The sequence below is a fragment of the Elephas maximus genome, chromosome 1 (genome assembly GCF_024166365.1).
Source record: "Elephas maximus indicus isolate mEleMax1 chromosome 1, mEleMax1 primary haplotype, whole genome shotgun sequence".
Taxonomy (NCBI): Eukaryota; Metazoa; Chordata; class Mammalia; order Proboscidea; family Elephantidae; genus Elephas; species Elephas maximus.
The window spans coordinates 143,788,210-143,803,465 of record NC_064819.1 but is presented as its reverse complement, the minus strand read 5'-3'; the positions used below and the strand labels follow the sequence as shown (position 1 = coordinate 143,803,465).

The window sequence follows — 15,256 nt, the reverse complement described above, 5'->3', positions numbered from 1 at the left end:
GACTGCTAGAAGGACTAGAGTGGGTAGGGGAAGGATTGGGAATAGAAAGGAGGTGGTGAAGGATAGGGAAAAGTTAAGTAGCCTCCCAGGGAGGGCTTCAAATTAAAAAAAAATGGCATTTCTGGCTAAGTGAATATCATTAAGAGATTGAGCCCGTTTCTAACCACTTTACTCTTCTCCTTTCCTTAAAAGTCAAGGTTTTCAAAGAGGAGTCTACGTTCCTTATTTCAAGTCTTGACCACTCACATGCTCACCAGCCCAAATGCAATCTGGCCCCCATCCTGACCACTCACTGCCTTCAGCAAGGTCAAAAAATAACTTCCGGTTCCCACATTCAAGGTACAACCTTCAGCTTTACCTAAACCCTGGAAGCTTTTAACACTGTTGGCCATATAATCCATGGTGAAATTCTCTCCACTTGTCTTCCGTAATGGTTCTCTCCTAGTCCCTTCCTTCTCTTTGGCCACTCCATCTCAGCCTTTTTCCTCTTTTTCCTCTCTTTCTCTTAAATGTTGATGTACCTGGGGGCTTCTTCAAGAAATTTGCCCTTTTTTAGACTAAACTCTTCCTCTGTGATCATAATCATACCAATGACCTCAGCCATCACCATAAAACTATGATTTCTTAATCTTTTCCTATACCTTAGAATTCTCTCCTGAGCTCCAGAAACACATACATATCTGGCTCTTTTACAGGCCTATCTCAAGTTCTACAAGTTCAAAACTGAAATCATCTTCAACCTGTTTTCAGGTCAAAAGGTATGCTTCAACCTATTTTTTCCAATCATATTCCCCATCTCAGTAAGACAGAGGTCCCCAGGCTGTGGAAAATTCCACTGCCTCAAGCAGCTTGCTTGGCAGTCCCAACAGCTTTACGTTAAAGTCCTGCTCCTTAACTGCTGCCCAAAACTAGAGAAAAATTGGTGGAAACCAGTTTAGGCACCATGTTGACATTCAGGATAACCTTTGCTCATTAAATACCTCATACATAGTAACTTCCCTGCCTCTAGGTGGAGTTTGACTGCCATTTTCTGAACATGAGATGCATGAAGTTGTAAGTAAACCCCATCGTACCTGTGTCGTATGATTAAGAATGTTGCTGATGTAACTTGTATGAACTTCCTACTTGTGAACCCTTAAAAGTAGCCTTCCCTGTCACCCTCGATGACCAGTCTTGGCAGCAACAGCACCAACAGTTCCTTTCCTTGTGCAATGAAATAAAAGCACCTTTCTGTTCTCCCACCTCGAACTCTTATTAACTGGCTGAGACAAGTCGCACTAAGCAGAACTTGAGGTTTCCACCCCAGCAACATCAGTGAAACTGAACCTCCATTCAACAAATCGCCCAAGCTAGAAACCAAGCTAAGCCTTATTCTTGACTCCTACTAAGTCATCATCCACTTTAGCCTCTACCCCATTCCCATCTAATCGGTCAGCAAGATTTTCTATTGCAGTCTCTCTAACTTCACACCTTTTTCTTCAATCCCACTCTCATGTTCTTGTTTTGAAAGATTCTCATATTCCTCATCTGTATTACTCAAATTGTTTCTTAATTAACTTCCCTGCCTTCCTGCCTCACTCCTTTCCAATGCATCCTCAAACACAAGTGCCAAAGAAGTCTTTTTACACTATAAATCCTCTTATGTTAATCTCCTGCTTCAAATCCTTCAATTATACTTTTTGCCTGAAATAACAATAATAACAACGGTGAGCACTGTTCTTTTTTTTTTGTCATCCCTATACTTCCTATTTGCAAGAAAATTCCAGGAGGGCTGGAATTTATGTCTATATTAGCTGGCTCTACTCTGTCATACCTATTTCCTGAACTCAAAAACAAATTCTTTAGTATTACATATAAGATTCTTTAGGATGGAATTCCTACCTTCTTGTCCATCCTTACCTCCTGCAACACCCTCACACCCTATTATCCAATCATGCCAAAACTACTTTAATCCCTAGAACATGACATATTTTTCCTGCACCCTTATTCACATTGTTCCTTCTCTCTGGAAACTCGCCCAAGTTGGCCCCCAGGTTCATACTCATTCTCTAAGAGTTAACTTAGCTGTCAAGTACTCTATAACCCCACATTCCTCTGTGTACTTCTCTGTACTAACACATATGGTAATTATCTGTTTAGTGTCAACTTCTTCTAATAAACACTGTGTCTCTAGAGCAAGGACTCTATTTCTTAGATAAAATGCTCAAATTAAGGCTGCACCCAGACTACTCAATAAAGGTTGGTTGTGAGGATTATCATTTAGGAATGGCCAGTAGAACAGTGTGATCTGCATACTGGAGTCATAAAGAGATGTGAGAAATTACACTGGAAACACTAGGTAGGGCAGATCAGGATCTTGAATGCCAACCTAAAGATCTTATTTCTATAACCAAAGTAGATTCATTGGAGGTTTTCAAACAGAGAATAGACAAAATTTCATGTGTGTTTTAGGAAAACAATGATAGCAATTTGATGAGAGCCTAGGGGCAGATATAAGTAAGGAGACAGTTAAAAAGATCCAGAAAAAAGGAGGAAAAATAATGAGTTCATTTTGAGACAAGCTGATTTCCATAAACTGGCAAATATCCATAGGTTGATGTCTATCTTGTCTCACTATTTCATATTAAAAATCTTCCACATAAACCATTTTATCATACAAATTTCTTATCACCACTATAATTAGCAAGAAGTTTAAATTTGAGGTTGGAGGCTCAAAAGGCAGGTCGAGTCTTGAAGGTTTAAAATTTGAAGGTTTCAAGAATAGCTATGCAATTGGCTACAACCTCCCAGGAATGAACAGGGAGGAGGAGGAGAAGAAAGCTGATGGTGGAACTTTGGCAGCACTTGACACTACCAAGCAAAGGAGAGGAGACATAGGAGGAGACAACGTACGGTCAGAGCAAGGAGGAGTTTTAACTACAAACAGTGATAGAGCAACCGTGTCTATGAAGTATGTCTAGAAACATTTAGTCTTTGGTTCATATCTATGGGAATCATTGAGTTCCAGGGTGGTACAAATGGTTAATCATTGAACTACTAACCAAAAAGCTGGTGGTTCAAACCTACTCAGAGGCATCTGGAAAGACAGACCTGGATATCTGTTTCCAAAAGGCCACAGCCTTGAAAACCCTACGGAGTAGTTCTCAACTGCACATATGTGGTCTCCATGAGTTGGAACTGCCTCCATGGCAACTAACAGCAACAACAGCATGGCCTTCAAAGCTGTTCAATAGGCTTCAGGGCAAATTTGCATTTTAAAAGTCCCCCCTATATCTTTACACTCTATGTTAAGTTGCTTATCTGATGCTATTGCACCATTTAAACAGATTTTAGCATAGCAGTATACTTCTGCTTGTTATATCTGCTGCTGTTATTAACAAAGGCTTTGCATCAATACTTAAAAAAAAAATGAGTTTACAAAATAGCAGTATTTATCTGATTACTGCTCCGATAGTTTTCTCCGATGACTTCAATTTATCAACATGCTAATTTTAATCAAAGAAGTCCTGGTGGCAAAATGGAGTCCTGGTGGTGCAGTGGTTAAGAGCTCGGCTGCAAAAGGGTCAGCAGTTTGAATTCACCAGCCACTCTTTGGAAGCCCTATGGGGCAGTTCTACTCTGTCTTTCAGGGTTGCTTTGAGTTGGAATCGACTCCACAGCAGTGGATTGGGTTTGGTTTTAGTGGCACAGTGGTTAAGTGCTCAGCTGGTAACCAAAAGATCGACAGTTCAAAACCACCAGCCACTTTGCAGAAGAAAGATGTGGCAGCCTGCTTCCATAAAGACTACAGCCTTGGAAATCCTATAGAGCAGGTCTACTCTCTCCTATAGGGTCTCTGTGACTCGGAATCAACTCAACAGCAGTGAGTTAATTTTAATTAAACATATTTCCCATGAAGGTAAAACCAAAAAACTTCCCCTCTACTTCAGATTGATGTCTTTAGACAGAATGCTTGTAAATTTGATAATTAGAAGTTTGTAAGAAAAAAAAAAAATCCTTCTGTATCAACCTTTCTAACACGAAACAGCAAGAAAAGCAAAATTCTTTTACTTGAACGTTAGGAAATTTCGCTTTACAAAGATTCATGTAAGCCCTATAATAATCCTTTTAAAGTATTAGAATCTGCTTTAAAAAAATATATGTCGGCATGCACAATTTCTGAGTTCTTATTCTAAGAAAAGAGACCGCACAGAAAGGATGGAACAATGGTATGAAAAATTATCATCCTTTCCAATTGGACTTTTTATTGCAGACTTATTGCTTCCATGTGTTTAAAAAAAAAAAAATCAAACCTTTAAGCCAACCACAATCCCTAAAATTTTTGGCGCTTTTATTGAGCACTGAATCCAGAAAAAAAAAAAGAAACCATTTTTTTATTATCACACAATCCTATCAGAGTCAAGATTTATTTTATCATTATGGGAATGTGTTGCAAATTAATAATGGTTTCTACAATGCCTAAAGAAGTTATGCTATTTAAAGCTGTGACAGATATGACAAATTATTTGATCTTAATATTTAAATAAATAATGCCTATTTTGAATATTGTATTCTAGAACATATAATATAAATTATTTGGGGGAAATATTAAAATAGATGCGGTTAACACATTCTTTTTTTTGCACAGCAAAGACATTCTTTCTGAAAAGCCGTAGTAACATATAGCCGATGAATACAAACACCACAAAAAATGAATTCATATAATTTTCTGAAACAATGAAATCTTTGCTCAAACTCTACAGTGAGAAGGTCAATGGATTACTTAACTCTGGTATCTTTGCCCTTTTCCACAAATCAGGCTTCACAAAGAACCACATCTCCAAGTTTCAGTATGTGTCAAATGAAAGAAAAGAAGGAAAAAGTTCCCTCACCCCAAAGTGAGAACAGATGGGAATGTAAAATTAGATGCAAAGAGACAGTGAAGCTTTGGATGGCTGACCAAGAAATCTTCCCCAAAGCGGGGCCAACTATACCAGACTTCGGGTTGTTCTGCCTCCCAGTTAACTTCCAGATTAAATCCAATAGGCATGCACAGCAGTCCTTAGATGAGGTGCGCTGTTTTTGATTTTTATAAGCATTTATTTCTCCCTTTATAAATTTTACAAAGAAATTACTGATAAATATAAGTTTAAAAAAAGTTTTATGTCTAATCAATTTAAAGCAGTCTCTTGGTCACATGTGTGAGTTTAACATTACTTCAAACTAAAAGTGTTAATTTTTTAGATAATGAAATAAATGGCTTTATGAAAAAGAGGCAACAGGAATGAACAAACTTCAGATGTGGGCACTGCGCTCCCTGTATGATGAAAGAGCCATCTGCCATGAATTAAAGTATTATGTAAATAAATTATGAATACATTTTATATTCATTCTTTTCATATTTTATCTGTATAACTAAAAGTAATCTTTTAATAGTAATGCTGGTAATACTTCCTATACCTAGCAAAAAGATATGTTTCCTTATTTGAAATTCAATTTTATATAGCATGATAGAATTTTTCTATCTAAAAATATCAACTATAAACTTAAAGGAACACTATAGTGCTGTATTTTGTCTTCAATATATTTTTTTGTTTTTCACATAGGTAATATTTTAAAATGAGTAAAACAGAAAAGGAACTTCTCAGCTTTGAATGCATTTAAAAGAGTAATTTTATTGTTAATAATTACTCTCTTAAGATGTTATTTTAAGAACAATTTTATAGGATTAACCATGAACTTTTAAAAACTACTAAGATATCTTACAGAAAATAGTGCTTGTGGAACAGTTTTGTTTTCTTTTCTTTTTGGCCCACCTTCATATACAAAGTACATTCACTGGTGCAACAATGAGGATAACTCACTATTTTAATCACCAGTACTTAAATTTTCAGATATTCTCATTCACAGTTTCAAAGTTTAATGAAAATTCTCCATGCCGTTCAAGAAGGTTGGCTTTCAATATCTTAACCCTACTTTTTCATTTTTAATCTTACAAAGTATACACAACAAAAAAGAAATACAGAAAAATGAATTGTTCCAAATGGTGAAAGCAACCATGCCTCCCACTCAGCGATTCCAGTTTAAACGACCCAAGGCACTGGTAACGTGATACCAGTTTCACTTATAACAATAGGGAACAATGCCTTCCATAGAACAGATGCTCAGTATAGTACTTCACATTCAGTTGAATATGTGCATTGAAATATTACTGAAAAGCAGATTTTATTTAGATTAAATTATATGTAAGAGTTACTACTATAAACGAAGAAAAAATCTCTCAAGGTGTCGAGCTTTTTTATTCCCCTCCCATATCAATCTGTAAAAGCCTCAGTAGGCAAACATTTGGAGATACTATGCTGATGTAATTTTATTAAATTTTATTTTCTACATTTTCCATATGTGTAAATAAAATCTGAATTAAGCAAAAACTTTGTGCATTTTCACAATCATAATCACATTCATCCTCATAATAACAAAGCCAAACTCTACATCCTCAAAATATTAAATGCAGATTCCCCTACAAATTTTACAGTATTGCCTTAATTCATTTTGTGGTTAGTTGGTTGAATAATTTTTAACATGGAAAACAGAAAATATTTTATAATGAATCCAAAACTTTTATCTTCTTCTTGGGGCAGGGAGAGCTTTGAATAAAGAAAATATACATGCACACTGAACATTTACTCAGGACTCCTTTTCCAGGCTTAGATCTTCCACTGTCTGTATCAACGGGGTAAGTCACAAACATGCTGGATGGCAAATGCTCACCTGAATAGGGCTGCTTCAGATGAGCATTTGTCAAACTACAGACTGCAGACCCCTGCGGGTCTATGGGTATATCCTTGGGAGTCTGAGAAAGCTACAATATTCTAGATGATGCCACTGACAACTTTTACCACTGATTTTTATCACATAATTTCTGGATCTAATTTTGAGACTGTGTTCATGGTCTTGTTGGTGTTAACTGACTCTTTATAGTGGCTACAGTGTTTAACTCTTAAATACAGTGTTTCTCAAACTGAGATTCACAGATGCATTCTTGGAGCCTGTGAGATATTTTTCCACAACATGAGTCAACAAAAACATATTATTCAAAAGAGACAGTAGATTAGATAATTTTCTAACCCCCTTCCTGTCTGAAAAACGTTAGATTCTAGTCCAATCTACCAATAATTTACAAAGAAAAATTTTAAAAGCACTCTTAAGAGAAAGCAGACTTCACAAGCGGAGTTGTAATTTCTAACTATGTTCTACTTTTTTCCTTCTACATTTAAATGCAAATGAAATGTCTGAGATAACAATAAGATAGCATTTAGTGGACAAAATGAACACAGCTATTAACGTTCTGTTAGCAACAGTCACTATCATTTCAAATGGTAGTAGACTTCAAATTAACAAGAAGTCAAAATCCGGTTTCTTTTCCCAGTTTTGCCTCTGACCTGAAATAAAATCTTGATATTATAGTGATTTGATCTTGCAACTTCCACTTTTTACAAAATTAGTATAGCACACTACTCAGTGAATAAAATGCATAATAAAAGGAGATACTCATGCTACCTAATGGTAAGCAGGAAAACAACATATCTACAGGACTCACATATTTGCTTTCTTTAATTTTGGTAGTGACTATACATAACATGTAAAAATAACAGTACAATTTTGTTTCTGACAATATAATTAAAAATTATTTTGATCTAGCTTTAAATATATTTATATTTAAATTTGCTTCATATCATTTAAAAATATTTATAATTTTGCTAATTAGCACTTAAAATATTTTATTGGTAGAAATCACTGTTTACTAATTAAAAGCTTAAAATAACCTATCATTACTCAATATCATATTTTATATCTAGCTATTTTTATTAACCATACAATCTTAAGGAATGCTCTACTTAGATGTATTTTAATAATAAAAGCATCTTAACACCAGCAAAGTAAAATATTTGTAAACTGTAAAGATATTCTAAATATTAAATAGCCTAATTAAAAAATGCATATACATTATATTTAAAATAATTTCCAATTAAAAATAAGAGAAAAAGAAACTCCCTTAAATTATTCATATCTGTGATACAAATATAAAAAAACTTTGTAAAGAAAAAATCCCCCAGAATGCGGTATGTAGGATCTTTTCAGATGTAGCATCTTAAGGGGTTATTTTAAAAAAGAATTGTTTTTAAACCATTTCTAAAACATTGCCAATTGTACAACATTATTTGGTCGTTAATTAAGCTATTAAATGAAATTATTGGTTTTTAAATTATTTACTTAATTTAAATTATTGACTTTTGGCAGATTCATTTACTGTAAGGTGAAGGCTGTAAAAATCAAAGGTCAATTTCAATTGACCTTTTTCAGAACAAGCTTACGTTTTATTGAAAGCAAAATACTCAAAAAGATTTTTCTTTTCACATGGACCTAGTAAACTAAATGTTTAGTTGGCTTATAAACACATCTTAAACTTTCTTCCCATAAAGGATATTTTAGCTTTTATTCTTTTAAGATTTCTTTTCTAGAAAATGCAATTAGACCATTAACTAAAGGACAGTTCCATGGAGTCAGAATGGGGAAATGTGTATTTCCATAAAGTATATACTTTTACATATTGTGATAAGTAATTTTTCCTCCTGGAAAAATGTTTACAGTAGCACAAACATTAGAATCAGTACCGAAAAATTACTCTACCTGAACTGTAGAGCTGATCTCCGATGCAAAGCCGCCTGTCAAGGGAGCCTCGTGACTTATCAGCAGCCGCCCAGTTTTGATTACAGACTGAAAAAGAAAAGGAAAACCTAATGCTAAAGTCTACACATTTCAAGTATGTGGTGGTAGTTTTAACTCAGTAATAAATATAAACTATTTAAATTCAACAAATAATATAAAAATGAGTAATTTATGGCAATCAAGCTACAACTCTCTTTCAACTGGACAGTATTCTAATTTTTGCATTGTTATAAAAGCTTTCAATATTTTTTCTAATCCTGTGTAAAAGAAAAATAAGATTTGAAATTCTTTGTATGTTGTTAAAAATACATGCCCATTATAAAATATTTTTGTTATGAACTGAATTACTGTGTTTCCTATTTTGTCACAATATTAGTTTTTTTCTTTCACAGTGCTTTAAGATGAAAGTGCTTTTTTGTTCATTGAGATATACTTGCATATAAATAACAATATTCTTAGGATATACTGTTTTGTGGAGGAGACCACAAAACTAGGATATAAAAGCTGTAGCTAAAAAAAAAAAAAAAATTAAACCTCCTGGATATTTGAATAAATCACTGCAAAAGTAAAAGCATTTTAACCCTCTTTAAAACCTGTTTAATGACCACAACTCCATTTTAATATAGAAAATGTCACAAATAATATAGATATATTTTCAACAGTTGCTGAATGTGGTTGTTCACACTGTACATAACATACTCTGTACAATAATAAATCAAAAAGTATAGCTATGATATCATAGCAAAATGCCAGCTGTGTTGGGAGGTAAGAAAATATTAAAATCAACAGCGAGTTATTATTTAAAATATGTTGAACATTTACCAAATTACCAAATAGAAGTGGAATTTCTAACAATTTGATAACACCTTTCTTAAATTCTATGTTACTATTGTATGACTATGAAATAAAAATCTTCTAAGCAAAAATATGAACTAAATTGAAAGATTTCCTTCATTCTAGGCAATTACAGTTTATAAAAGTATGCAGCAGTTTCAGCCAACAAATGTTAACCCCCAAGATACGGCCAGTAGCCATGACAAAAATAAGGTATTTAAGTAGCGACTGAAGGACATAAAATTTTATGAAGACCTTGATGAATACTCCTTCCTCACAATGGAACACTAACCCTGGAATACTGGTATGTAGCTTTTTATGAGTGTGATTAATTATGCCATTTGTGAAAACCACAAATTAACCTGAATGCATCTGCACAGAAATAGAAAGAGATAAAAATAATCATTAAAAAAAAAGTGTATTATCTAAAAGATGTCCTGAACTTAAGGATCAACAGTTTAAATAAAAAAACAAACAGATTTGACAATCAGACCTTCCTTGTAGCTCTGCCAACATAAAGTATCTAAAGATGCCATAGCCAAAATCCACCCAAGCTAGATGGTACATCTTAAATTTCTAGTAGGTACAAAGGAGAAGCTTCTCTAAAAATGCTCTGTTATCTTAAAACTCTGCACAACATAATTGGTCCTTTTTATCTGAAGTGAGGCCTATCCAAGATCAAATGATAACCTTTACAATGATCCCTGATGGCCAACAAGCAACAAGGGCAGATGGCCTATGCTTCCTGTGGCCTGTAGAGTGTGCTGGGGAAACAAAGCAAAGACGCACCCAGGAAAAGCGTTTCCAGACCCTTGGGGTGCATATAAGCAGATGAAATCTGGAGACACTCTGAGTGTCCTTCAGCAGGAGAATGGCTAAATAAACCAAGGCACATCCATACAAGAAACCATCTTGAAGCCATGATACTGTGTGTATGTGTGTCTGTGTGTGTGTTCACATGCGCACACGCACACGCGCGCACATATCTATTGACGAAGAAAGATGACCATAAGTTAACCGGTAAAATAAGCAAGCTTCAGAACAATCTAGTCTCATTTTTGTTAAAAGCAATAATCACATAGATGAGGACTCCAGCAATACACACACATCTTTCTATACAAACATATCTATATATCATATGTGTGTAAACAGTCTGGAAGGATTCCAAACTATCAAAAATTGTTTCTCCTAAGGAATGACAGTGAAGGAAGTGTAGGGAAGGGACTTTTAATTTTACTTTATGTATTTTTATATTATTGAAAGTATTCTCAATAAGCCTAAAATAAATAAAAATTAAGGGAAAGCCTTTTTCTCCTCCGGAGAAACTATTTTTGGTAGTTTGGAATGAATTAATGTTAATGGTCAGAAATACATGTTAAGTTGCAGTCACAATCTCTTCAAAATCATAAAAGAAAACCCATGATTTCTCAGAAAACTCATGATTTCACTAATGTCCCAAACTCCAGCAGCAAAAAGGCAAACTAAAAATATTCAGGGAGCCAGCTTTCCTGCCCTATTCTCTGCATGGTCCGCTGCATGCCAGCTCAACACTTGACCCTCGGGTCACTGGATGCGAGACAGAATGGGAAAAAAAGAAAAAAACTACTGGTATCAGAGAAAGTCAAGTTCTTCAACACTTCATACTCTGGATATGTATTATGTAAACATGTATGTTCTCAGACGAAGAGTTAAACTGACAGACATGGAAGTAATTCCAGAAATATCAAAAACACCAATAGCTAGAGACTAGATAGAATGCAAAGTAATAATACTTGAGTTTTGTGGAAACTGCCACTGTGTACAAACCAGGGAAAGAGAGATAGTGCACCCTTAAGAGAGGCATCAGAAATAATGACAATAATCATAAATGAAAACTGTCACAGGGATTGTTGTGTGGTAGGCACTGAGCTGAGCATTTTAAATTCATTACCTTATTTAATTTGCAAAGCACCTAAATTTATTTTAACTTCTTGAAATCATCTCTAGTGCTTAAAAAATTACTAAAATGTGTTAAATAAAGTTATGTCAAAATTCTGAGAATGCCAAACTTTAAACACAGCACATATTTTCAAAGTCACATACTCAAAGAATTAGTATATATTATATTGAAGATTGCTTTGAATAAAACTCATCCATTTCACAAGGTATGATACAAATTCAATTTAGCATATGCTTTTTATTATTTACAACTTTAATTTACTGAAACTCTGCAAGATTGATTCTTTTCTGCAGTCTCTTTGGAAATTATTAACACTTTTTATATTGTGATAATGAGATCATTACAAATCTACAAACTACATTTTTTTTTTAACTTTCACAGGCATTTAATTTTCATACATTTAGTCAAAATGATACACAACTGCAGGAAATTTATCTAACGAAATTTAGCATTTTGATGTATTTAGTAAAAATTAATATGGTACTTTTCAATGGATATCTATTAACCTTTTTAAAATAGACAACTTTAGATATATTAATAATACTTTAAGATTTCTTTTCCACAGAAAAGGTAATTTTTCAAGTTTTTTCTTAGATAGACGTATTTCTCCACTTGAGAAAAAATTTTAAGAGTTTAAACAACTTTTAAACCTGAAAGCTGAGCCTATCAAAGCCAGGAAAGATCGCGTAAGGCTGAATTTTCCAGTATCTGCTCCTTCAACTATTTACCTCTAAGAACTGGATTCTGGTGTAAGGCAGATGGAGCACCAGTGAGTTAGAGGTTATAAATGGTACCAGAGTAAGCCAGTCAAACATGAGTCTAGTTCTCCTACCACAAAACAAAAGGACTTTGTCCTTCACAAGGACTCTAGAAAACCTGTCAAAAAAAACTTGAAAAACAGTCCTGAAAGATGAGGAGTTAAACTGACTGTGACTGCTAAGTCAGTCAGCACTGTTTCGCTCCAATGTCTCTCCTATCTTCTCACCATTCAGTTATTCATTCCCTCCACCAGTGCATCAGTAACCTTCTGTCACAAGAGGAGCAATCAAAATCCTAATATTGAACACAGGACACTGCCAACAACAAAAAGATCACAACATCACGGTTCCAATGGAGCCTTTGAGGACAACTTGGCCACTCCATGATTTCCCCCACTGCCCGTCTTTCATCCAGATGTCGTTATTAACGGCCATAAATTATCTGTGAGGATACGTAGCACAATGCTTTGAACATGGCAGACAACACACAAGAAAAGTTAGTTATAAATCTACCAGAATAATTTGTTTAATTAACTATAGTAAGCATGTCTCCCTTTTTTTAGGCTATTGCTGTCTGAGATGGTGCGAAAGTATATTTCAGTGCATTCCAGAACAAATTTGTTATGAATTAACAGGCTCTAAAATAATGATATTTTAATGCAGTTTTAACAACAGAATATCTATGATAATAACAGAGCTGCTAAGTTATACCACCTTAAAATGACTGCACAGACTTTGGCTGCACAAACATTAGACATATGTTTTAGTGAGTGTAGTCTTTAAAGATTTTAACAAAATCCAACCAGGAAAACTGTTAAGCTGTCATTCCAGGAGAAAATGATACAGACAGGCAGGCCATTAAGTTTGGGTATGCCTGAAAGTGCAACACTGACATTTGGAAAGCAAAAAAAAAATCATATTTTTTATTTCATACTCAAAATCTATAGCAGGATTTCTTTTTCCCCCTACAAAGCAATTCAACCTTACCAACACCAAGTTCAGCAGCCTATTCTGTAAGAAAGCAGCATTTTGGATATGCAATTTTTGGCCTTTTTAACATTTTCTTTCTGAGTATAAAGCTAATGAAAACCAAAAGAAACATCAAAGCTGACCTTTACCTGTTCCTTTTGAAACCAAAAGAGCCTTGAATGTCTATACATGTAGGTAAACAGAACTAATAGTAAAATCTTAACACTTATGTTTTATTAATCAAGAACACATTAATCAATAAGTATTTATAGACTGTAGAATAATTAAGGCCATTTTTAATGAGCTTCAAATATCAATGCAAATGAATTAGACAAATTTTTGAAATATTTTTAGTCCCCAAAAGCATTTGACAAGTTGGCCAGAAAAAAATCTCATAAATTATCACAGGCTAACAAATGTATTAATATTTGCTTAGCGACTACTCTAAAGATGGTGCAGGACCAGGCAAAGTTTTGTTCTGTTATATGTAAGGTCACCATGAATCAGGGCCAACTCGGCAGCAACTAACAACAAGAACTATTATTAATCAGTATGACCTTCACACATGATTGGACAACTGGCTAATATTCCACTGGGGAAATACCAATGCTAAAAGAGAAAGGCTAGTTATGAGCTCCAGGGAAAGTTCTGAAAAGTCCATTTTGGCAAGGGCTTTAGTGATGGAGTTATAAACATTTTAGTACTGTAGGAAAGTGGTGTAAACTGAGAAAAACTACATCCTTGGGGCTTTATCACCCATGTGGAAAAAGTCCAAAAAGGAGCAAGTACAGCATGAGAGAGAACTGCATGAGGTCAGTAGTAGAAGAATAAGCAAATAATACTGACAAAGAAATGAAATGTTTGGAAAATTTTTCAGACAACTTCATTGGCTAACTCTTCCTGAATAAACTGTGTGAATCAGAACTAACAACACACTAAAGAGCCTATGAAAAACCATTTTTGCAAAAATTAAAAGTGGACATTGTTGTGAAAGCTACTTCAAAATATTTCAGATAAACGTGTTTCTGCCAATTGGCCTTACCTTTCCAGCTTATGCTTCCATAGTGTCTGGCCCCTGATTACTCTGTGAACATGCCCCATGCTTTCCCACCTCTGATTTCCTTCCCTAAATAGGCAGAGACATTCTATTCCTCCCTCAAGACCCATCTCATACAACTCCTCCTGCCAAGTATCCCTAACTAGCTGGGCTTTTTCCTTATTTTAAATCCCATGGAACCTTTTTCCCTCTTTTTCATATCAGATTATCTACACAGTAGGGACCATTTCCTAATAGAACTGGTAGTTGATGATGCAAAGATATACTATGAAACTTAAAACTAGGGTAAAAATGCAGAGTCAAGTAATGGGGTTAAGGCAGTACACACTGTTTATACCTCTCTCAGGAACACAAATAATTTCTACCTATTTTATCATTCCTTCCAACTACATTCTAAATCACAAATTTGAGAATAGGGACACTGTGTTTTTATATTTGCATCAAGTGCAGATCATACCATATGACAAATACGTACTAAATTCAGCAAATTATTTTCATGTTATATAAACATTTTGGAAAAGTACCTAAGCATCTCTTTTGTTTCTTTGTATGTTTTATTGGGTGGGGGGGGGGGGGTGGTGTATTCTTTCTAACAGTAGGTGTGCATTCAGGCATATACTATTACTGTCTCCTCCAGCAGACACTAAATCATCAAGGGCAGGAAATTCAGTAAGTATCAAATATTTGGTACCTACCACAAAGTCCAATACGTAGTTATGTATGCAGATACTAAATAAATGTTCTTAATATTGATTTTTAAAAAGCATACAGCGATTTAAACAAATCACTATCAAGCTACAATTTTCTGATGACTTTAACCTCTTAGGAGTAACTAGTAATGCTAAAAAGGGGAAAATCTTAATACCTAAGCTCGAATTATTCTTCTAATTCACAGAGGACTACCCTAAGCCATGCAGTGGTGCAGTGGCTTGCATGTTGCTGGAAGCTATGCCACTGGTATTCAAATACCAGCAGGGTCACCCATGGCGA

The 15,256-nt window shown here is 34.6% G+C and overlaps 1 protein-coding gene across 5 annotated transcripts in view; it reads right to left on the bottom strand.

Moving 5' to 3' along the window:
• The window catches only part of BCKDHB (branched chain keto acid dehydrogenase E1 subunit beta), a 632,618-nt gene that overhangs the window by 408,775 nt on the left and 208,587 nt on the right, over nt 1-15,256 (bottom strand). For 4 of the 5 annotated variants that reach the window (XM_049896118.1, XM_049896136.1, XM_049896108.1 and 1 more), the window contains exon 9: nt 8,671-8,757. In XM_049896118.1, coding sequence (XP_049752075.1) covers nt 8,671-8,757 — 87 coding nt within the window. Of the gene's footprint in view, nt 1-5,620; nt 7,422-8,670; nt 8,758-15,256 lie in introns of those variants that run through there. The other variant, XM_049896127.1, reaches the window with a different exon arrangement.